The sequence below is a fragment of the Opisthorchis viverrini genome (genome assembly GCF_000715545.1).
Source record: "Opisthorchis viverrini unplaced genomic scaffold opera_v5_578, whole genome shotgun sequence".
Classification (NCBI taxonomy): domain Eukaryota; kingdom Metazoa; phylum Platyhelminthes; class Trematoda; order Opisthorchiida; family Opisthorchiidae; genus Opisthorchis; species Opisthorchis viverrini.
Window position 1 is genome coordinate 17,536 of NW_008752234.1, and position 24,128 is coordinate 41,663.

Below are 24,128 nucleotides of genomic sequence, written 5' to 3' on the forward strand. Positions count from 1 at the left end.
TTGTCTTAAAGATTGCTATACGGCGTAGATTATTGTGTACCTCAAAGCTACTTGAACCTATGTTTGTAGTTGTGCTCAAATGCACTTGGATTCGCTGATCTTTGTGTTACTCATTTTATTTTGCTTTTAAGCCTCACTAAACGTCGAAGCAGCACTTCAGCTCCTCAGTTTTCAGTATCAAACCTGAATGAATTTCCACATGCTACTCGACAAACCAACTCTTGGAGGACCGCGGGTACTTTTAACCAACTAGCATTTGGCTTCAGACACAATGCTTTACCACAGCATAATATAGTTGAATCGGTGTCCTGGTCCGCTCCTTCGATGTGCTCTCGTCGCAGGAGTTGGCCACCGGTTTGTTATTGAAAGGTTTGAAGTTATGTGCATTTCCAAATCGACTAATCAGTTAATCAATTACTCACATACGGATACCATTGAGACGAAGTTGACTAAAACTACCTGTATTATTTATAACGGTAAGCACTGGGTGTGACTGGGTGTTCTTTTCCATCAACTGGATCATACCTTAGCGTAATGTCAGTGTGCTGAAAACAAGTAGCAACTGGTAAGTTTGCTCTTTCTAACGTGTATTGCAGGGTAAAAACTGTATTCATTACCAATATGGGTCTGTGTGTTGACAAAATTTTGATTGGTTTTCAGATTAGGCTACCTACAACAACCACCAAATGTTTGTGGCAACAGCTAAAGACACATAGGTGTCTTATATGCAGTATTGACCCGGACTTAATTATACCTGAACCAGAGGATATAGATATCCTGGCAGGGCTAAGCGGCTTATCTAACGGAACAACAATGATGGGCACAGTTTTTAAAAGCTTCATCATCCTACAGGTGTTGAAAGTTGGCTATTCGGGTAAGATAACGTTTCACTGTGTTTGCACCTTACTTACATATATATTCACCCTCTCAGCATGTTCGTTCTTGGGAATGTCAGGGTGGTTTATTCTTACGTGCTGATCTCGAACTGAAAGTTCAGACTGAGGTGTCAGTTGAATGCCCAAGACTGGGAAGTAAAGCCGAAGAAGGTCAAACAGACGCAATTTGTGTAAAACCAGAGCTACACTTACAATCTTATATTCTACTAAAGAAACGTATAGATATCCTGTGATGAGGCTTCGCAACGCCACCACTAAACTTGATAGATGCCTACTAAGAAAATTACTGGACCGCTTTGCAGTGTGTATTCATTGTCGTTAAATATCAAAATAACATTCAGGAAACGTGATTGTTCATTTCCAAAAACAATGTGCAAGTAATGTCCTTATATTTATACCCACTGGCATCTGACAGCTTAACCTGTTCTGTTTGGCAAACAACGCTGCACTCGGAAGTGCTCATTTCCAAGGCCACCTCTTTTATCCAAATGGAGAGCCAGTGGCCACACGTTTCGAAAATTGAGATATCCAAAATTTTCTTGAGAAGCTCGAGTATGTGGTCGAAATGTCTGCACTAAAGACCGATCGGGATACATCGGTTGCGCTGAAAAGTCCCTTTAAGGTCCGTGTGACAGCTGATTAAAGGGTTCGTGACGGGATGAACTGGGCCACCGCTGAAAGACACATTCAGCCAGCTGACTATCACTGGGCTATGAGACGTCTCAAACCTCCCATAGATGGTGACCTGACGGTGTGTTCGGTTAGTTGGACCGTGTCTGGCCAGGACTAGGAGTGGCACATCCGCAGTGTTGCTGAACCAGCTCTTTAAATGCAAATAGCCTCCTCTTGGGGCTCGGGTGCGTTGGTGAGAGCAGTGCTTTTTAAGAATCTCACGCATTTGTTACGTGAAGTGCCTAAGGTACCACCGGCTATGTTGCAGATACAGGAGCACCGCAATAAAATATAAACGGAAAACCTTGAATCACTAGAGAATCAATAAACCAAAGATGTTGCCACAGTGAAAAGTGTAGCACGGCGGCGCATTTGAACAATCGGTCGCGGCTGATGTGGCAAGCCAGCTACAGATCAGTAAAGGCAAGAGAGAGAGAGAGTTCGAAGCTCGGTGACATCACCTGGGTATTATGTAGCGGAGGAAAGCTAGCCAGTTGTCAAACAAACTGGCAAAAGCTCGGGACTATTCAGTCTCCAAATCAAAACGGTCCATATGGAGGAGACTCCACCCGGTTTGTTGGGGATTTCGAGCCGATTTTCACCCCACGGAACGACCTATTCGCGCGCGTGAAACTCGCGGATGTCATACCAGAGCTCACCCTCTAAGAGATCAAGATCGAAGGGGCATTTGCTGTCGCAGAAGATTATGGCGACTAGGGCATCTTCGCAATTCTAAAGCAAAAGTATGAGGTCATTGAAAATGCAATTCATTTTCTTACACAAAATCATTCAACCAACAAGAAAATATGATCAGCGATCGGCTAGACTCCTGAGACGTCCAGCTTCTGTTTGCTACGACACATGTAGATTGATCGCATATCCCTTAAGTAGGTCAGAACGATCAAAGATACTCAGGAAAAGCTCGCTCGCTCTCTATTTCAGGAGTATAACTTTGCGATCTGGCACTCTCTGGGGATAGAAGACACTTACCTTATTATCTTTCAAGAAAAGAAGCCAGGGATGATGAGGCCTAAAATATCACGTTCGATGCAAATAGCCTGGTCATCGAGCTGGATCCTGGGAAGTGGGAACGACCACACCGGCGGAATTCCTTAATATGATAGGTCACCACAGACTTGAGGCACGTGAACGGTGTTGAAGGGCACCAGGAGAGACAAAGAAATGGAGACATTCTAGGTTCGCTACGATATACTAAGCCCGGAAGAAGCCTTATATTATCCTAAGAGAGCAATGATTTGGATGTCTCACTACCAATGGCACTTCGTGTTTTGGGACGAAACCTGATTGCCGAATGCAACGGGACGGCGCCCCTAAGATGATCTACTCCGGCAGACTGCACGCTGTCCAGAGATGATGAAATTGAGTATGTTGTGGTCTGATGATGGTTTCATCTGATGAGATGGGCTGAAATGGGGACAATATTGCATGCAATATATTTCTGTATAGACGATTGGTCCGCTGACTTCATGCGGCATTCGTGATGACAGCACATCGCAGTCATAACAGAACTCTTATCGGGGTAGGTCGAAGTGGCTGCCATGCCAAACCAGCGGGCGATTACGATCAGCAGACAGTAAGTGCAAACTACAGGGTACCAAAAATTATCATAGCGGATCAAGATCGGTTCATTTAGTGTGGGGTATTCAAGAGTTGCCGGTAATACCCAGGTTTTAGGCAGATGAAAAAGGCAGATAAATGGGTCGCAACAACCAAACGATCAAGGAATAGTTTGCAGCGAATGTAGGTTAATTAAAAACCTGTTATAAGTTTTCGTAGCTCATCAATATCACCTACGTCTCCCGGTTAATGAAGAACTTTGTTTTTAACACTCAACGCATGTCCCGAAATAGCCAGGAGGAAGCGGAAGATAGCGCCAAAAACTGATGGCCGTTCAGGACTGTGCTAACTAGATTAGGTCAGTTCAAGTAGTGAAGACCACTCCATACTGGTGCGAAGAACAAACAGATCACTAGAATGATAGAAGGAGGAAACAGGGCGCACAATGGCTGATTGGTTGGTGGTCGAGCCCGTCCGTCTTTGGTGACTGTCAAGAGGATGCTTTGTACAAGTCAAGACGGTTAAGCGTTGACGTGGACAAACGGTAACCAAATAAAAATGAAGCATGATGTGCTTGAGGATGTCAGCCTGATGGACCAGGCTGACCTAAATCAGGCGAACTGACCATCGGTCGCGTGCATACAGACTTGTGGGAGGCGAGATATGCAGCGTTGTTTGATACTAATGAAAGTGCAAGAAGTATCTGTTCAAGTGTCAAAGCACCGCCCTGTGTCTTGTGCATACTTAATGAGCAAATTATTAAACAATCTTCTAGTTTGTTCGTTATCGTCCGATATTCAGAAAATGTCCAGTAAATTTCAACAAGACGCTTCAATATGTCCGCTTTTTAAAACCTATTTGTAAATACTGCTTCGGTTTTGGTCTGATATCTTGTAACCCTCCAGTACACGTTTATCTATGTGCAAGTCAGTAATCAGCGGCACTCATCCTAGCCTCAAGAGCAAATCATAGGTAATTTTTCATGGCGTAATATAAACAGCCGTATGCAAGCGAAGTGAAACCTGTTATACTTGACAATGTTTGGAATTTCCGTATTCAACACTGTATTTTGTACCTTGGAATTGCATATTTGCTCTCAACGATTTAACTAGTCATTTTATTACTGTAGGTGTATTAGCTGAAAGTGGTGAAGCGGAAAAATGTGAGTTTTTGATAAGAGAAATTCGTTTTTAGACGAAATGCAAAAAAACAAGAGGTATTTAATCACAGGTTTTCACTGATGACCAGAAAAATAAAACGATTCTGTTGAAATTAATCTTGTTTATCAGGCTTTAACTCTATTTGGAATATCACTCCGATACTCAAGGATGCCGCAGCACTTTGTAGCCGCAAAAGTGTTGCTTGTAAACGTCATAGTACGTTACGCAACAAACCATCGCACACGATACACAGGGCAACAAACTGGAGCTACTTTTATGAGTCATCATAACACGTCTTTTAGACTTGTTTTGGGCACTGGAACGTGAAATCATGCTTATGCTGAGAATAATGTTGCCTGTTCTATTCTCTTGCATGTTTATCATCTTTGTGGACCGGTGATATTTAGCGCTCAGTCAATTTACAAATCGTTTCATGTGAAAACGGATCCCTAGTAAACCTTTATAATTTCCCAGATGGAAGCTAACTCATAAAATGATGCTTATACTCCATGTCTTGCTGGATATTCAGTTCCCTCTGATTGCGGTTCTACAATATTCGGACAATCTACCCGAGTCTATATGATATAGGGAAGACTAGCTAAAATTCCATCTACCGATGAGTGAAACCAAGTCAACCTTATTCACAGTTCATTAGTTTACTCCCGATGGGTATTTACAGAAGACTTCTAAATTGCTTCAATACTCCGGGCGCTTGTATTTGTTCAAGTGTTGCATTATAAAGCTTCATAATCTACAACCTCTTATCTACCACCTATGAATGAAGTACAAAATAGCTTGTATAAGTTAGCAGGTAAGTTTCCTCGTCAGCGTAACACAGTCAGTTTGTAGACTACTAAATAAAGGACGCAGGCAGCACAAGACAGGGGTGCAGTCCTCAACCTTAGTCGCAAATGTTTGAGTATTTGTGTACCAAGAACGACATAAGTAACACACCTACGTAGGAAAATTTGTTGAACCTGCTACATAATAAATTAAAAACAAACGAACACGCAGGCGTTATTTTTTACATTTTACAGGACATTCAAAATGGGCCACTTACTGAGACCACTTTGCGACATTTGTTCAGTCGCCGGCATGTTTAGTCACAAGTCCATGGAATCGCCTAGGACTAAAGAAGAGTTAATTTAACTAGTTGACACTTAATTGATAATGAACCGCGATCGATACACTGGTTAGCAGCCAAACTCTACTTATATTGGAACAAAGTAGAATGGGCTACTTTTCACACTTTTCATGTTGTCAGCCTTGGTTATGATGGAACGTAGGTCAGAAGCGCTAGTTCCGTTACTGCTAATAAAGTTCGTTTCCATGCAGTCCTGCTTTGTGATGCGGTGACAAGCCTAAATGGAGTTAAATACTTCTGACACGGTTTTCTGCGTAATCGATGGCGCTGTGTGAAACAAGTACTTACCATAGTCTGGCATTTCACGGTATCATCGGAATGCTTGAAGACGTAGGTTTGTTGTCTTCCGGAGTTTTTGCTCAGCTCTTGAACAGTTTAGACCAGAAACAAAGAAGGCTATGAGTTGATAAGATATGACTCCAAAATTTCTGCGAACGTGAACGTCATGGTTGTACGTAGCACATAAGACGCCGTCTTCCGTAAACAAACCAGGCTGTAAAGCTAGTCATAGGTGTGTGTGCTATTTATGTTAGTTCTGTGGAATAACTGAAATAAATGAATGACTTTTTATAGATGAATTTTGGCCATAAATAGTGGCTCAATTTATTCTCTTCTATACCTCAATTAGGTAAGTACATTCAAGTTGCTCACTGGCGTTCAAAATGTTGCTTAACAGTACCACATAATTATTATTTCACTGTTATTGGTAGACGCTACACCACTCAAATTGTACAATAGTTTGACGCCTAGAAAAAGGTGTTCCATTTTGGTGCGTTTCAGCTGCTTGACCCCAAAAATATTTCCAGGATAATTTCTATTAATTAGGCAGAGAACGTTTCTCGAAAATGTTTTTTGTCATATCTTAGTACTCAATTATTACTCGATCAGTAGGAATGTTGACGGTCATTGTAACAAGTTGCATTGGGTAATTTAAGAAAAAGACGACTAGTGTAGTCTGTCAGGTTTATGCGGAAAGACTTCAGCTGCGCCTACAATAGTTTGCCGCCATGAGGAATTAGCGCATTGTTTTGGAGAAAGCGAAGAAGAAGCAATAGTCTGTGTGGCGTTTCATATAGGAATGCCATCGATTTCAGTTCATCCGACCTAAAATCTTTATAAAAGGTGCACAAAAAATAGAGAAGAAGACCATTGAGGGATGTTAACCAGATGCACCATTCATTTGCCGGTAATTTCTCCAATCTGAAAAGGTCGGACGCACACAATCTGCAGAATTTTTCGGGGTATTTTTTGAGGACATACAAAACGACCTGGAATTTTTTCTTCAAATATCCCCGGTATCTTGGCCTGTCAGGCTCCAACTCTCTTAACCTTAAGTTATGTTTCTATGTGCCACGGAGTCCTTTGTTGATTTAATGTTCACGAAGTACGTTCCCATATCCCTGAGGCGCCATTAAATAACACTGTATTTAGTGTATTCGTCTCTTTTAGAGTGCTTTGGAGACTGGGGTTTGATTCACTTGGTAGAGCCTTGCTTCACATCGACCTTCACGTAACCAACACTAACAAACATGATTGACTACCTTGAATGATTGCTTCGCTTACCGTTTAAAGTTAGAGAAGGCTCGGGATAAAAACACAACTACAGCTGCAAATGGCCATCTTGAGATCTGAGGCACCCTTCTGCCCTTTTGCCTGTCAATTTTAACGCAAAATGGTCGCATCCTAATGGCTCAAGCCTAGAAAAAATGTGCCAATGGTGACATTTTTGAAAATCTATTCTCCTTCAAACCTTGAGGTAATTCGAATGCTTATTCACGCTAGTCGGTCTTATTTGCAACTTCTGGAAAAGCTATTTGATTTAGGAACCTTGCAAACAAGAATCAGTTGTCTTCCTTAAGGCAAGAATGTATCGCTCATTTGAGTTGACGTCGGTTCATTTGGTTCGCCTAGTTGACATAGTTTCAAAAATTGAGCGACTGAATTGCTCAACACAGTGGCCACTTACACATTGCTTTACTGTAATAAAAATGTCTTCTCTGGAATCCGTATTGTACGTAATAGAAATCTTATTGGACACCGGAAGGTAACCGAATCGCCACTGTATATTAAACAATTGGGATCATCCACTATTACATTGTTTCAGTCCAGGTCTGGACGAGCGATTCAAGAAAATTCTACCTTTTACATCCGACAGTATGGAACTCTACTTAGTCTTCTTTGCTTCTTAGCTCACAAACACTTCATTTCCTGCTTACATCTTCCTTCAAGTCTATGCCGTTTAAACTGAAGTAGGCACGTTTAAAAGCACAGCCGACATGAGCAAGATTTGTTCACATCTACTACACATTTGTGAGCATAGAACCAAATCCTCAAGTTGTTTACTGTAAATCTCTGAAATTATTTACAAGCATTCGCGCCGTATTAAAATCCACCAATAAACTAATGTCTAAATTCAACATTGATGATAAAAATATGACCCCTGAGTCTCAGCTTGACTGTTCTCGTTTCCGTCAAGTATTTTAGATTATACCTAAAAAACAAAATCCGAAATGTGCCAAAGCTTTCCGATGTGACGAATTTTTATGTACAAATAATGCATGTTACAAAAGATATATTATTCACCACCATCTGAATGTATTTGGAATGCTCCCTGTGCCTGAATTCAGTGATATAAGCTTGCGTAACTTCCCACCTGTGTCCTACGTATATGACTACATAGATTCAAGAAAGAAACAAAACAATCATTCTACTGAACAGAACGGGTAGTGGCAAAATATGTTTGCGAGAAAGGAAGTAAAAGAACATTGTGTTTATTAAAATGTAGCACACCCCGGAATAAACAAAACGAGTTCCAGTTTTGTAGGGAATCCTCTCACATTCACCACATTTCACAGTGCCAGAAGTCAGTTCAGAGTGTCTACTATATTGAAACCGTAATGCAATTAAATATTTGGAGCAGCTTTTGATGCTGTTTCGTTTAATTAAACGTTTACGTTCAGTATAGAAGTCCATACTTCTTATTCAAACCAAACAGAGAGTATTAAGGGATTATTGGAGGCGTTACAAAGTAAGCTTTGTTTTACTGCGCAGTACTCACTTGGCATGTTGATTATTAGACGAAAGACGCCTTGTGTCGTCATTGGTGAAACAGAGTTTAAGTCAAATAGATTTCACGCAAGTGTTCGGAGCCTTTGATCGATTTACTGAGTAGGAGTTAGACTCAGCAATTGAGCGAATGCATTTCCATGGCTTAGCGTTTGCATTCTAACGGTAGCACCCGTGGATCTGTTAGTTACAGTCAGTTAATTATCACCAATGAAGCCGTATCTACTTCCAGGCTGAGAGCTGTGCCATAATCGAGGGCTGCTGGTGTCTTTCCAGAATTGGGCTGGAGAAAATTGGATGAGGATCTTAAGCTGTGATTATGAAAATGTTGACCTTCCTTGGCGCTCGGCTCTCAGATCTGACCTGTATGACGTTGTATGGAACACGGTCCTATATTTTGTTGTAGCCCATTACATACTGTACTTCGCCATGACCTACTGCCAGAACTTGATGGGACGTTTTTAGTCCGTCGCTTTACATGACTTGCATGAGTATATGGGCACATATATCCTCGGATTTTCAAGACATTAAGCAAGACCCGTTATTCACTCCTTTTAACCTACTTTAAAATGCCTTATATCGCCTCAAAAATTAATTAATTTGTTTCAACAAAAATGTTTTTGTCCCTTTCAGATAACACGAAAGCTTTGCTTTCACATACACCAGGTAGTGTTCTTGCATTTTCACAGGATTCCTAGATAGCGGAGAGTTCAAGGTTGTTTCCTTCAGTTTTGGATAGCAACCCTAATTAGTTATGTGAGGTCTTTTAGGAAAATTTAGTCCTTCTCTGCTTTGCTTAGTGGGTTTTCATCTGCAGCTTGTTTATTTTTTTACACCAGGCAAAGATCTAATAAGTCCTGTGTAATCTTCCACAAGTGGCGCCAGTTTGTTGAAGTAGCAACAGAAGTCTTCGGAGTTTATGCAAACAGTTTAACAGCATTTGGGTAACCGTATTGCGTTTAAAATAATTATCTGTTGATTAATTGGGGCTTGCTTCATCCGTCTTGGGTTTTTTTAAGTAGAAATCTAAAAACCAACTTGATAATATAACTTGCTAATTGTACTAACCGGTAGTATCTTGCACTTCAAGATCCATTTTATTTTCTTGGTAGTGTACACTTATAAAATATAATGGAAATAGGTTTGTTAACTCAAAACTATACTGCTTTTGAAATCATACGTATAACATCTAGCTGAACATATCTGTTGAAATCATGCGCTGATTAATGCTTGACACGGATGATAAATTTCCCGTTGGAATTTTGCAGAGATGTGTTACAACGAATTCAGATCTTGATAGATACGTCCATTTGCGTGTCAATTATGTTTTGAAAGGAGGCTCACCTAGAACCCAGCTGAATATCTCATTTAGTATGTCCAAACATTTTTGAGCAACCTTATGAGTAATGAATTCAGATCTCTTTTCGCGTTCAACTAAAAGCCGTTTGAAAAGCATAATTGTGCCTAAAAAAACCTTATCTTCAGAATCTGTTTGCAAAGAGTTTGGGTGGTGTTGTGTCTTGTAAAATTGGCTCGAGCGCGTGTCAGAAGCTCAGAGTATAAAATTTTACTGTATTATTTCCGAAAAACATTGTTTTGTAACTTGAGCAAAAACCAACAGACGAATGGTTGGCAGTTTAATTCCTTTAGTACCTGCTTACTTACCTTGAACGGGTTCTTACACGTAGCCTAGCTTTGATCTGGCCTTTGATCAAGCAGAAAAATTTACTAATTGATTTATTCCAGAAATGCTCCACTTGCATGGTTTTATTTGCATTGTACAAATATAAAGAAATCAGATGCTTGGTCATTTATACTCTACAGCACGAAAATCTAGTGGATGTACGAGGTGTTTTGCAACAAATTTTCCGCGTTGAAAAAAAAGGATTTCAGTATCTGTAGAGATGGCCGCTTAATAATTGCCCTTAATTAAAAATTCTGACAGGATGTTTATAATTGTATTTAGGATACTCTCAGATGGGCTGTACGGTTCTGTACCGACTGAGCATACAAAGAAATCAGCGGAACCTAATTACATCAACAGACTGGCGTAGACCAAAGATCGACCGTATGCAAGTTGGGCATAAAAAGCAATGTCCTTAGGACTATTTGGTTAGTCATTTAAGTGGGCGATACTACATGTATACTTGAACATGACGGACCATTTAATAGGCTACAGTGGAACAAAGAAGGTGAATAGGTTCTATCCAACACACGTATATATCGAATAATCTTATATATACCATTAAGCTTATGGGAGCAACGTTGCCCAAATCATCCGCACCCAGTGCCATTTTTGAGATTTTTACCCCTGCAAAAGACCTGTAAGCTAAATGCTACAAAAATTCACAGCAGCCACAGTTTTGAGAACATGTAATTGGACAGCTTTTGGGTGCTCAGTGATCTGAATCACAGAGACAGGAATGTCGCATGCAATAGTGGACCAGCTCATTGTGTACTGTTGCAGACCGGCAAAATTTACGTACAACTTTGGCACCTACATTGGTTGTAATAGTCAAAGCCCAGCCTATTTACTTGGTAATTTATGAGCGCAAACCTATAAGAATGCGTAGGTTTGTTTGCAAAATCCATTTCATTGCATACGATATAAAGTGCTCTTCTTACTCGTATAGGTGTCGGGGAAGAGGTCACAACCAAAATAGAAGGTAAGAGATGGCTCTGGTCAAGTTTATACTCTGATCAACCACAACCTCCAAAAACCTGGAGTATTCTATCGAAGTATTAAGGTGACGCCCCTGGTAGCATTTATGCTGTAGCAATTATCAAATTCTCATCACATTTCCGAGAGCGTCGNGAAGTATTAAGGTGACGCCCCTGGTAGCATTTATGCTGTAGCAATTATCAAATTCTCATCACATTTTCGAGAGCGTCGTAGTTTTTATTCTCACAATTATTCAGACGTTTTGCGTCCGAAAAGTCTAAGTACAAATGAAAGCATCAGGTTTAGGCAACGGAGTAGTGATCAGCTCCAAATCATATTTCATTCACCAATCAACCGGACCACTGCATGACACTAAGTTTCAAGGAAACCCGCCGAACTAGTGGATGCCTGACAGGTGACTAGTTGCTGCAGAAGGATGCAAAGTGACATCTCAGCAAACTAAGTAGGTATACGACATGAAACTGTCCAACAAAAGCACTAACTTATATTCCAGCAGTGAAATCCAAAGTTGCAGGATGGAATCTAAAACCAGCTTTCTGTTTGGGAAAACAGAAGATCTGACTGATGAAACTATCGTATCCATTACAGTCTAACCAGTACAGTCTACCCAGAATGTAGTGACCGAAACGGACGTTACTGCATTTCGTGACACCAAGAATGTGCCCAGAGATAAATTACGATTTTATATTTATAACCAAGTGGGGCAAAGGTTGAATAAGTCACATTTGCACATATTAACAGCTTTCGTCCAAGAAGAAGTTATGTGTGATGGTTGTTTGTAAAAATCCCAAAATTAATGTACTAGTGTCGACGAAATTTATGCACAAATGCAGTAGGTAGACCTCCTGGCAGATATATCCAAACTGGAAGATGTGACAATAAATAGTAACCACAGAAATTCAACATTCCGCTCGGCTTGTATATACATAACACCCCCATGCATTTACTGAAATTCCCATTTAACTCCACCAGATTTGGTGGACGGTGCATTAAATGGAGTAAAATGTGAGTTTTCATATTATTTTTGCCTAATTTGTCGGGAAGCGTAAAGCGCTGAAAAAAGAAAGTCGATACTTTTTTTGTCATATGTTGGCTCAAGAACTTCAACGAAAATTATGCCTCCGAAAACGTTCCGAACTGAAGATTATAGTAACCACTTCCCCGGACTCGATCAGCCTACAAAGGATGTTGTTTGCAGGATAAAACCATTTGTGAATAAAAACACTGACAATTAAGCAATTTCATAGCCAATTCGTTAGTTTTCCAGATGATGCCAAGAGAAAGCTAGAAACTACCAACAACTGTGGTACTAACTGAACATTAATATTTATAGATTTATAGCACAATTTCCATCTATTGATTTTTGTGGTAATGGACAAATCTAAAAATACAACGTTGGAGAAAAAGCTGATTGGTTTAGTACGTTAGTCTAGTAAGCTATGAAGTATGCTTTTCACTAACAAAGTGATGTGGAGTGCATTGATTACTAATAATATTATTTTCATAACTGTACGTATAAAAGGACGCTGACGGTAAACCAAGTGTTGTTCACCTAAGGTCTGCTTTGTGGGCAGCTCGTACCATTGAGTTTAGTCAGCATTCTGAAACTAATTATCAAATGAGTTCAAACACTCTCGTGGAACGTTCACTGTGCGCCTTAAATGTGCCGTCCCCAAGCGATGAACATTCAATACGTTGAGTGATGTGCTTATACAAGAGCGTATTAAGGATATTTGAAGTACGCATTTTTGAAGTGTATCACATACGATAGTTAAAATTGGTAAACATGCATGAACGGTAAAATAAATAGAAAAAAGATACAGAATTTTTCTTTTCCTATCTTCATTACGCTTAGCTTGTACATGAGCTCTGGTAAATATCAGGGGACATAAGAGCAACAGAGCAGCTTGGAGAAAGATATGAAGAGGGTGGCTTTTTTATCAGGGTGGGGACGAATCACCAAAACAAAAAGGTTTGCGCAACAAACGTTTAAATGAGGAGGGAAGTGGGATTGCTGCAGCATTTACCATATGGACTGAGTGAGGGAGAAACATAAAGATCCCTTCGCCCAACTCAAGCAAGTTAACATTGGAAAGGCTCATATTTGACCTCAACGGTACTGTAGTTACCGCGTAAGCTCCGGTTCCACAGGATGCCGTTGGTATATGTATTTTGGAGTGAAGAAACAAGAGAATTTTGGTAACTTAATCTTGTCTACGCAAAACAGTGTTCATCTGCCTCAATCACCAGAACCATAAATTTTGTCCCCTTCAGGACGGTTTGTGTCAATGTCTGACGACTTACAGCTAATGCCATAAATCGCTCCGTCGGAGTCTAAATCTTGTGAGGCTTAGCTTGCCCTCCCATTCCAAGTATTCTGTAAACCTTTAAAAACAGCACACCCTTCCACAGTCTAACTGCTCCTTTAAATTTTTTGGGGGTATTTTGACCACATTATGATTAGCATATATTTTTACTCCTGAAGATGATAACCTCAAGAGAATTCTTAGACGATTATAACCCTAGCTAATTAATCTTGGTCACATCCAACACCTAGCTTTCTTGGCATCTGGTACATCTGGGGATGACTACGTACATACATTCCAAGCTTGCCGGTTTTCCGGCTGTTACTTTTAAATTCGTTCAGACTACATTACAGACAACCTACTTTCTGCTATACAGATCAACATATTTTCAAGTGAATGCCCACCTTCTTTTGTGAGTACACACTCGACTGGACATGACTTCGTAATAGGAACCCCTGTGCACGTGACACGAGTTTTTAGGGCCTTATTCACCCAAAAATTAAGGTAGGGAAACCCAAATACCTCTCGTGAAAAGATGTCTGTGCACAATCATTGTTCTAAGGAAAGTGTTGCGACTGATCGGTATACGTAGACTTAACGAGACTATTTTAAAATTAGGGAGCGTAGTGCTGTAAAACATTTGGTCATAACCACTTCGGCACTGTTTTGGTTTTTTGATTGTTTTCATATGCCTTGAAAAGTTATTTCAGGAATACGTGATAAAAACAATCTCCTCAATTACATGCAGATGAAGTTCACAAGAATCTATCAACGTTGGCAAGTATGGCTGCTTGCGACATTTATTTACATATTTTGCATATTTTGTAGAACTAAAATGAGTCATTCTGTCCTTGTTTACTCATGGAAAGAAGCATGCTACTTAAAATAATGTACACTTCTTATGATACCCATGAGAGTCAATTGTGGTTTATATATTTTATGGTTCTTCAGGGCTAGCAGTGACCCGCAAAAAGTGCGTGATTTTAAAATCACGTGAATCTTTAGAAGCAACCAGAAGGAGTTGCCGACGTGCGCCCCTCCTAATAACCTGCTTAGTTCCATAGTCCTCTTCACAGATATCTTACAAATTCTACAACATTTATGAGTATTTCAGTACTCCATTTGAATCTCAATTGAAAACACGTGATGTGGTGGCAAAGCTTTCTGATGCGTCGTTCTGACTGCCTTCCGAGTAATAGCGTAGCAGCCACTCTATGTCGAGCAACTCAATAACCTTCAGTACTTGGTAAGTTAGCTTGACGAAATCGCTGTCAAACAGTTGCAAAATTTCACGAATTTTCACCTTTCTTATTGGCAAAACCACAGTTTACAGACTCGTAATTATTCCGTACGCGGATATCATAATACTGATACCAGCACTAATTGGACCCAAATGTACTCAGCAAATATGTGAATCTGACAGCCAAGAGCGCATTAGGTTAACTGATTTATTTTCTCTTTCACAGCAAAGTTATGCTTCTGTTTGTATTTTTATGCTTTCTAAGAACTTGTATTCATTAAGTACCTAATAAACCGATTTTTATGTCATACTTTCAGATAATACAAAGGACATTTTATCTCCTCTGGAGGGTATGGTTAATTTATAGCACCATAATCACTGAGGTAGTTGACCCCCTGATAAATAAAAACAGTTAGTCTACCTACCATTACAATATAATATTTATTTTGGATTATTCGTATCGACGAATTATTGTGCCGGTATAAACAACAAAGGGAGTATATTTTTACAAAAGGGCATGCTGTGGAAATTTTTAGGAGTTTTTCAGACATTTGTGAGTTGTCACACGTTCTTGAATAACAATATCGATATGGGATTTATTCTCAAGTTAGGGAAGAATTCCAAAGCAGCCGCCAGTAGATCATTAGAAATACAACACGATTGGTGACAATAACGCCATATTATAAAATCCGGCCGCAGGCATCTAATGCAGGGAAGCAACAATTTTATCAGAATGAGGCAATTTCTCCCGGTACGGATTGCTTTCATAAACGCGATGTGGGTGTACTCAGGCGTTGTCTGAAATTAGTTGATGTAAATTAGTGAGGGCTGTTGGGCGCAAAGCACTCTCTCAATGTGGAGGTGTATTTTTTCAGAAATTTGACATCCCGTTTGTGTTTGTTAGCCATCTTAGAATAAACTAGTTCACCTGTCTAGCCACCACATGCTCAGCATATTACTAACTAAACTATGTGCTTGCAAAATGTACATTTTTCGGGTTTGTGATGTTCTGTTTCCTTTTTATTACAGGTTTGTTGCTGAAAGCTGTAGGGGCAGCAATCGGTAAGATTCAACTGCACAATGCATATTATGTTACTTGATGTGACAAACAGAAACTGTTGTCTTGTGTCGTTCATCGTTCCTCCCCCCCACAGCCAGTTGCATGTACAAGCACCTACATATTTTTTTCAATCATCAAAATGGCCTCAAGAAAATAATTACTAAATGTAAATATTTTCGTCAACCTGAGGCACAGTATCTCACGCGTGACCATAAGTCAAGATTTTATGGTCCAATGTCAAGCGAAATCTGCGATAAATTGTCTCTCAGTAGGAAGGAGGTTTGGCAACTTCTCACTTGTTCGCCAGCATAGTTAGGCTAGTGATAACAGGCACATCAAAACTTGAATTCAAGCTAAAAAGCTGCTGCTATGTCAAACGTTGAAGATGCAAGTGAAGTAAAACATCATTCTATCAACAAAACAAGGTCCCTCATATAGTTTCCGAAGGAGGCAAAGACTACATGTCAACATCGCAACAGGACAGAGGTTATTTTGGCGAATCTTCTGAAGTTTGGACCTGCATATCTATAAACACAACACATCACTATATTTGAAGTTCACGTGGACCAGATCCAAGTAGCGCGGAACGATTTCCTTAGGTAGCTTTACTAACACCCAAAAATACATGACACGATAATGCAACAAAGTTGACCTTTGTCGGTAATTCGTTTTTAAGTGCATGAAGTTCAGTGAATCAGCCTACGCGTGAATAGAGAAAACGTGGATTTTCTTACAGCAACTCACACTGGCCTCATCCTCTTATTAATCGGAAACACCCAAAGTTACAAACTGCATTGAAATGTTCGCAGATTTTCAATGAATGTCTTAGGGTGAAACCTACTATTAGAATATATCTGGAACTCATGCATTTTTGTCTTATCTGACGGTACTCTAGAAAGCAACGAAATATATGAGGCAATTTTTATTGCGTCTAAGAAAACATGTCAACAAATGGATGGGGGTTTGGCTGTATATATACATGTATTTTTTTCTTCAAATGTTTTCAGGTTACCTCCTGCAAGCCATAGAGGAGACGGAAGGTACGGATAATTTTACATTAAGGATTTTAGTTCTGTGATTCCGTTGAAAATATATTGAACATGCAGATTATTGTTGTTGATCACGACATTCAGCTTTGTACAAATAGTGCGCAGTTGGGTGGGTACCTTTCATGATCTTTCCCGTATGGTGCCAGTCAGCTGCCAAGCTCAGCACACAGGTCGACCGCCACCTCATCAACGACCAGGAAACTCACCCAAGCTGCCAGTATTTCAAAACATCACCAACAAATTCGTACGTCCCAGGCGCAAAACAGCTCGTTAATTGGAGACTTCTGCCTGCACACAAGCTTCCATACGACAACAATTCTTCTTTATTCATGAATACCTGCGGGAACGCGTCCATCCACATGGCGTAACGTGTCGACCGCCAATAAATTATTCACAAGCCTGACAACAGCTAAACAGAATGGCCGATGGATTGTCATGAGTACAGATCCCCACCACCACATCATAAAATACGACAGAATAGCTAATGAACATAGAGGGACCTGCTTAGGGATGGAAGAACCAGGTTTCATGGAGCAAATTGTCATGGCGATGGGACGAATAGTTAGACCCACTGCTAGATAAAAGAAAGACTATCCAGGTGGCAAATTCTCATAAACGATTGGAAACCGGGAGTACAGAATAAATCACAACGAAATCTGGATAAGAAATCTGAATTCAAGCTAAAAAGCTGCTGCTATGTCAAACGTTGAAGATGCAAGTGAAGTAAAACATCATTCTATCAACAAAACAAGGTCCCTCATATAGTTTCCGAAGGAGGCAAAGACTACATGTCAACATCGCAACAGGACAGAGGTTATTTTGGCGAATCTTCTGAAGTTTGGACCTGCATATCTATAAACACAACACATCACTATATTTGAAGTTCACGTGGACCAGATCCAAGTAGCGCGGAACGATTTCCTTAGGTAGCTTTACTAACACCCAAAAATACATGACACGATAATGCAACAAAGTTGACCTTTGTCGGTAATTCGTTTTTAAGTGCATGAAGTTCAGTGAATCAGCCTACGCGTGAATAGAGAAAACGTGGATTTTCTTACAGCAACTCACACTGGCCTCATCCTCTTATTAATCGGAAACACACAAAGTTACAAACTGCATTGAAATGTTCGCAGATTTTCAATGAATGTCTTAGGGTGAAACCTACTATTAGAATATATCTGGAACTCATGCATTTTTGTCTTATCTGACGGTACTCTAGAAAGCAACGAAATATATGAGGCAATTTTTATTGCGTCTAAGAAAACATGTCAACAAATGGATGGGGGTTTGGCTGTATATATACATGTATTTTTTTCTTCAAATGTTTTCAGGTTACCTCCTGCAAGCCATAGAGGAGACGGAAGGTACGGATAATTTTACATTAAGGATTTTAGTTCTGTGATTCCGTTGAAAATATATTGAACATGCAGATTATTGTTGTTGATCACGACATTCAGCTTTGTACAAATAGTGCGCAGTTGGGTGGGTACCTTTCATGATCTTTCCCGTATGGTGCCAGTCAGCTGCCAAGCTCAGCACACAGGTCGACCGCCACCTCATCAACGACCAGGAAACTCACCCAAGCTGCCAGTATTTCAAAACATCACCAACAAATTCGTACGTCCCAGGCGCAAAACAGCTCGTTAATTGGAGACTTCTGCCTGCACACAAGCTTCCATACGACAACAATTCTTCTTTATTCATGAATACCTGCGGGAACGCGTCCATCCACATGGCGTAACGTGTCGACCGCCAATAAATTATTCACAAGCCTGACAACAGCTAAACAGAATGGCCGATGGATTGTCATGAGTACAGATCCCCACCACCACATCATAAAATACGACAGAATAGCTAATGAACATAGAGGGACCTGCTTAGGGATGGAAGAACCAGGTTTCATGGAGCAAATTGTCATGGCGATGGGACGAATAGTTAGACCCACTGCTAGATAAAAGAAAGACTATCCAGGTGGCAAATTCTCATAAACGATTGGAAACCGGGAGTACAGAATAAATCACAACGAAATCTGGATAAGAAATCTATTTAAAAGGCAATTGATAGAAGCCGAAGAAAACCTCACCAAAAGGCTTATTTTTAACTTGTAAAGCGGCGATGAAATCGATCGGACTGGTTAAAAACGCTCAGTAGGAACTTCCTCAAACCGCTGTCCTAGCCATCACACATAACAAGCCAATAAACATGTTTCTCGACGAATAAAAACAAGCAATGAACAAATTGAAGGAGGATTAAAACGTCGCGATTCTACAGGCAGAAAAAGACGCCTAACGGTGATCATTGACAGACCGGACTACATCAATAAAGCCAAGGAACTACTTAACGACACAACCACACAGCGGCTTGGAACGTGACCAAAGTAAGCAACCAGCAAAAAAATCAATAAGAACTTAACGCAACTCCAAGATTTCCACAAGATCACAAAAGAGGAATTTTGGAGAATGAGGGCTCATGATTCGGCTAATTCCTGCTTCTATGGACTTCCGAAAGGAACAAGACCCCTCTGATTGATTGTACTACTCCCTGGAATAGTGACCTACAATCTTTTAAAAGAACTATAGAAAAGGGTCTCAACACCTGATGAAAACTGCGGGACATCTCTGGAGAAACCGAAGAAAGAAGACATTGATTAGGAAAGCATAATAGTCCCTTTTGATGACAGCTCTCTATTCATGTCTGTAGATCTCGAGTTTGCCAAGTCAACTGTAGCCGAATTATTGGAAAACGGCGACATGCCAAGTGGATCGCTGGAAAGGAACATCTGCCGATTACTCGACTCATATCCGGTTATACATTTCGAGCTCAGCCGAGAACATTGCAGAAAACTACGAAAGATATCTCAACATATGGTTCTGCTACGTGCATCACACTTTTGTAATCATCCAATGGAGCGAACTGTGGCGAGTAAGCCAACTTCTTAACAACGCTTTCGATGACACCAAATTCATAATGGAAGGAAACCACAAAACCCGCATTTCTGGACGTCGTTGTCACTAGATGGTTAAGCGGATAGCTATAAACTGGGGTCTACACGAAAACAACCCATACGAACTTAATCCCGAGTCATCATACCAACCATCCAAATTGTCACAAACAAAGCTGCGTTAGACACTTTGGGTCTACACGAAAACAACCCATACGAACTTAATCCCGAGTCATCATACCAACCATCCAAATTGTCACAAACAAAGCTGCGTTTGGACACTTTTCAAACGGATCGGGACACGTTGCAGCGCAAAATAATTCAAGGTTGAAACTCGCCTATAGAAATTGTTGCAGAGGAATGGATGCACAAAGAATTTCATTTTAAGATTACTAAAGCAGGCGAATACGATAAATGCAAAAGCACAAAACGGATGCAAACGAGTCACACTCCATACCTCAAGAACGCCGCTGAAATGCCAGCAAGACTTTAACAACAGCCCGATACAACAGTTGCTTACAAACCTGCAAACATTTTTCAGAATACTCCGTTAAGAACAATGACGAAGAACAACCTCATATACAGGATCCAAGGCAAGGACCGCGATAAACGTTATGTGGGACAAACGGGAAGACAGCGCTTCACCAGAATTTATATAAACACGAAGTCGCTACTGAAAGACACGATTCATTTCCTTTCATCTCCATGCACAAGGATCAGGAAGGACACGAGTTTGACTAGACCGGTGTTCACATACTGGCTCAAGTGAGAACGAAGTAAGAACATAAATCATGGAAGTTTGGTAGTCCGCTAAAGAAGCTACCAACAAACATAAAAATTTCCCATTTACCAATCACTGAGAGTACGAGAACGCCAGAACAGCAGAATTCTAAGCTGCAAAAGCAGTAGACAACGGACTTATAAAAGAAGCAGGAAAGCCGCATTCAAACACATTAATTTGATTGCAGAAGCCGCGGACGCAGAGACAACAACAGTTTCAATGGAAAAAATAGGGTGGTGCGAAAAAGACAAGCAAGCTTGCGAGGGCCAGACAGCGCAATGCTAATCAAAGCCAAGGATCAAACTACTGATGATAGAAGACATTGAGATAGCCAATCACCTCAGAAAAACGCAGGCCACAACGCAACAAAGATCACAAACTGACAAAGAGATTCACGAAAAGCTTCCCTTAGGTAGTCAATTACGTCAGTATATAACAGGGAGTCTACATATGCTATACAAACGCCCGCAGGCAACGGTGAAGTACCCGCCCAACTGCTCACTGACAATGTCTCCTCGTATGGTGACGAACCGGTTGCAAGCCAAATGCCAAGCTTGGCGAACAGGTCGACAGCCATGTAATCAAAAACCAATAAGAGTAATTGTGCAGACATTAGATTAACGCGGATATATTTTTCAGCCATAGAAAATTTGTTAATCAATCACGAGTACTCCATCCACGCGTACTCCAAAAGGCGAAGTAGCGCACACTTTTCAGAATTCACCGTACATTCAGATGTACCATTAGCAATTTTTGCTCAAATAACCTACTGATTATCTTAAGTTTGCTTCGCAGTTCCTTCAACATTCCCATTGTTATGATACATCGCCGTAGCTTGCTTGACAGGTAGACGATGAAAAATACGTCTTATTGAGAATCAACAATGCTACTAAGTTTGGTATGGAAGTTTTAACATATAAATATTTCGACGTGTTTAAGCGTCATTATAAGAATGCGTCAATATACACAGTACAGCGTACCTAGGAAGTCCGTCATGAATTCAGCCTCCGGTGCATTAAAATCCGTATACATGTCTAGATTTTACACTGAAACACAAAGAACCACCCCTTTCCCGGCAAATAAAAGGCTGAAAATTAAATTCATTATAGAAGCAAAGTTAATTTTCTATTGCAAATTCAGTCCAGATTAAGAGGTGTACCCCGGGAACCACTTAGACTTCGTAAATGTGAACGTGTTCTCATGGGCCAAACGCTTATATAGATATGTCATAGCTCGTAGCGAAACTTCCGCTAGTTTGGAAGGTCGGGGTAACCATTATTTCTTCCTGTTAAACTACATATATTAAGATTATCCATAATATGTTACGTGTGGACAAACCTAGTCTCGCTGAAAACTTGTGGAACCTATTCCTGCCAATCTTCGTGAACGGAACGGAAGAACAAAATATATTCGTAAATAGTTGCACAGTTATGATCGGTGCCTGATGAGATGAAAATAGATTCAGAGTGACGGTAGGCCAGTGTAAATGCTGTCTACGATAAGTGTATAAACCAGGCCATGGTCACTGGCGTGATCTAGTAAGGTGAGCCTGTGAAAGCTGTAAACGTACACTCGTTACTTGCATCCTCTCCACATCTAACCATTATTCTTCTACAAATTTAACTCCACTTGTATGGGTTTCCGCTCATTTCGTTTAATTTCTGCAGTTATTGTAGAATTTGGTGTAACACAATTTGAAGGTACGTGTTACATCTGGATAGATGGTTCTTCATTTCAAGAATTTAGATAAAGCAATGAAGTTCCTTGGTTTTGTATTCAACTGTTATAGTCAACACTTGAATATCGGATTGCCAAAGTTCTTTTCATTGAATCAGATTTTCTTTCACATGTTAAATTTCACCAGTGGGTTGTTATGTTACCTTGTAACATAGTGGAAAGACATGCTCCTGAAAAAATGTTAAGGTTTGAACAAGTTCATCTGACTAGTTTATGTTTATGTTAGGGAGGTCAGGTTCCTGAAAATAGACTTACAATACCAGAAACCTAATCAGACACCCAAATTCCGCCAAAAGCTTAGTAGGAAAGCCATCAAGCTTCCATGCCAGAAAAGATAGCGCCCTACAGAACGCTTGAGCAGTCATTCAATTCAGCAACGACGATGAGTTTTCAGATATTTCATAGAAGCAGGGTCGATGATGGTGGGCATTCACCAAACGCTGATTAGACATCATTGATCAACGTAAACAGTGCCCCTCAAATACTGCAATGCCCCTTAAAACATTCCCGCTTGCTTGTTTCCAATAAAGTCGTTGTGTTCCTTGTTGACGAGTCGTTTTCCGACACTAAGACACTGAAGCAAACTCAGAAATTAGTTAGGACAGTTCGCCAGTCTAATGAATTACCAATAAACAGGAGGCGTCGTGATTCACAGTTTATTATATATGCATCTACTCCCGATATTTTTGTCCTTCCCGCTACCACACATAATAAAGTATAACCACAACCAAGTTTAGATAGTAGCAAAATGAAATGTACTCATTTCACCTTTCTGTGAATCTTTCGCTGTTGCAGTGTTCCCTTTTCACAGGATACTAGCAATATACATCCTGTATTTCTTATTTTTATCACACGTGTACAGTGTCACTGAGGCAAATAATAGAAAAATTGAAAGGTGTGTTTTATTTTCACTGTTATATGAAGTGTTTTTGAGTGGTTTTCCTTAACACTGGATTTACAATAACGGGCCAGGCCGATATGTGGCATAAGGAGGCAAGAAATTTCGCCCACTGGATGTGGCAATGTGCGCACATAAATCGTGCCGAAAGGATTAGATGTATACATACGAATATTTAACGGTGTACTCAAGAATGAAATATGTCCATTGTGAATAAAATGCCGTGTTATGTTACATGTGCAGCGAAATGGAAGTGATTTCTGAAACGGCACTTGGAGCATGTACACAAAATTCATTAAGTGATAATGAATTTCGCGCTCATAATTCTGTCTATAAAATCGTTGTCAGATTGTACTGGCCTGAATTGCATTTGGCGTTGGTTTCATTTTTACTTTATTGTACTGTGGTTTTCAAGAATACTGACGCCAACTTCTCTGAAGGTCTGTGGCTAATTATCGGGTTAAAAAGTATAAGATACTTTTCAGTATTCTTTTGTTGGTAGCATGATCCACCCGACCTAAGACAATATAAACTGAAACCAGATCCGTGGTCAACGTGGCCAGTGAACAGCTCCGTAGGTATGGCTGATTAAGTTGGCGTAATAATCCGACCCAGTGATTCAGAGGAGTTTGTGAAATTTTGCAAACATTTTCTCTAGCACCCAAGTTTGCTGGCTATAAAAATGACTGCCTTTTGACACCCACAGATGGCCCGCAGACCCCAGAGGAACTGATAAGTAAGTTTCTATCTGAATATCACTGAATACTGTTTTTTGCAATCTCATATCTTAGCCATTACCACTGAGAGTTCCCTTATTGACGGTAGAGCTAACAGTCATAAAATCCCTCCTCCATTGTTGCTAAAACCACCTGGGTTAAACAGTCTCAACGGATTATTCAACTAGTTTGACGCAG

General features: G+C 40.3%; 1 protein-coding gene across 1 annotated transcript in view; it reads left to right on the forward strand.

Moving 5' to 3' along the window:
* Window positions 1-621: 621 nt before the first annotated feature.
* T265_11757 (hypothetical protein) overlaps window positions 622-24,128 on the forward strand; it is a gene marked incomplete at both ends in the record, with an annotated part of 33,969 nt that continues 10,462 nt past the window's right edge. The window contains 8 exons of the mRNA XM_009178504.1: window positions 622-874; window positions 4,276-4,308; window positions 11,150-11,182; window positions 12,172-12,204; window positions 15,775-15,807; window positions 16,813-16,845; window positions 22,247-22,279; window positions 23,179-23,211. Of these exons, the coding sequence (XP_009176768.1) occupies window positions 622-874; window positions 4,276-4,308; window positions 11,150-11,182; window positions 12,172-12,204; window positions 15,775-15,807; window positions 16,813-16,845; window positions 22,247-22,279; window positions 23,179-23,211 (484 nt within the window). The remainder of the gene's footprint in view (window positions 875-4,275; window positions 4,309-11,149; window positions 11,183-12,171; window positions 12,205-15,774; window positions 15,808-16,812; window positions 16,846-22,246; window positions 22,280-23,178; window positions 23,212-24,128) is intronic.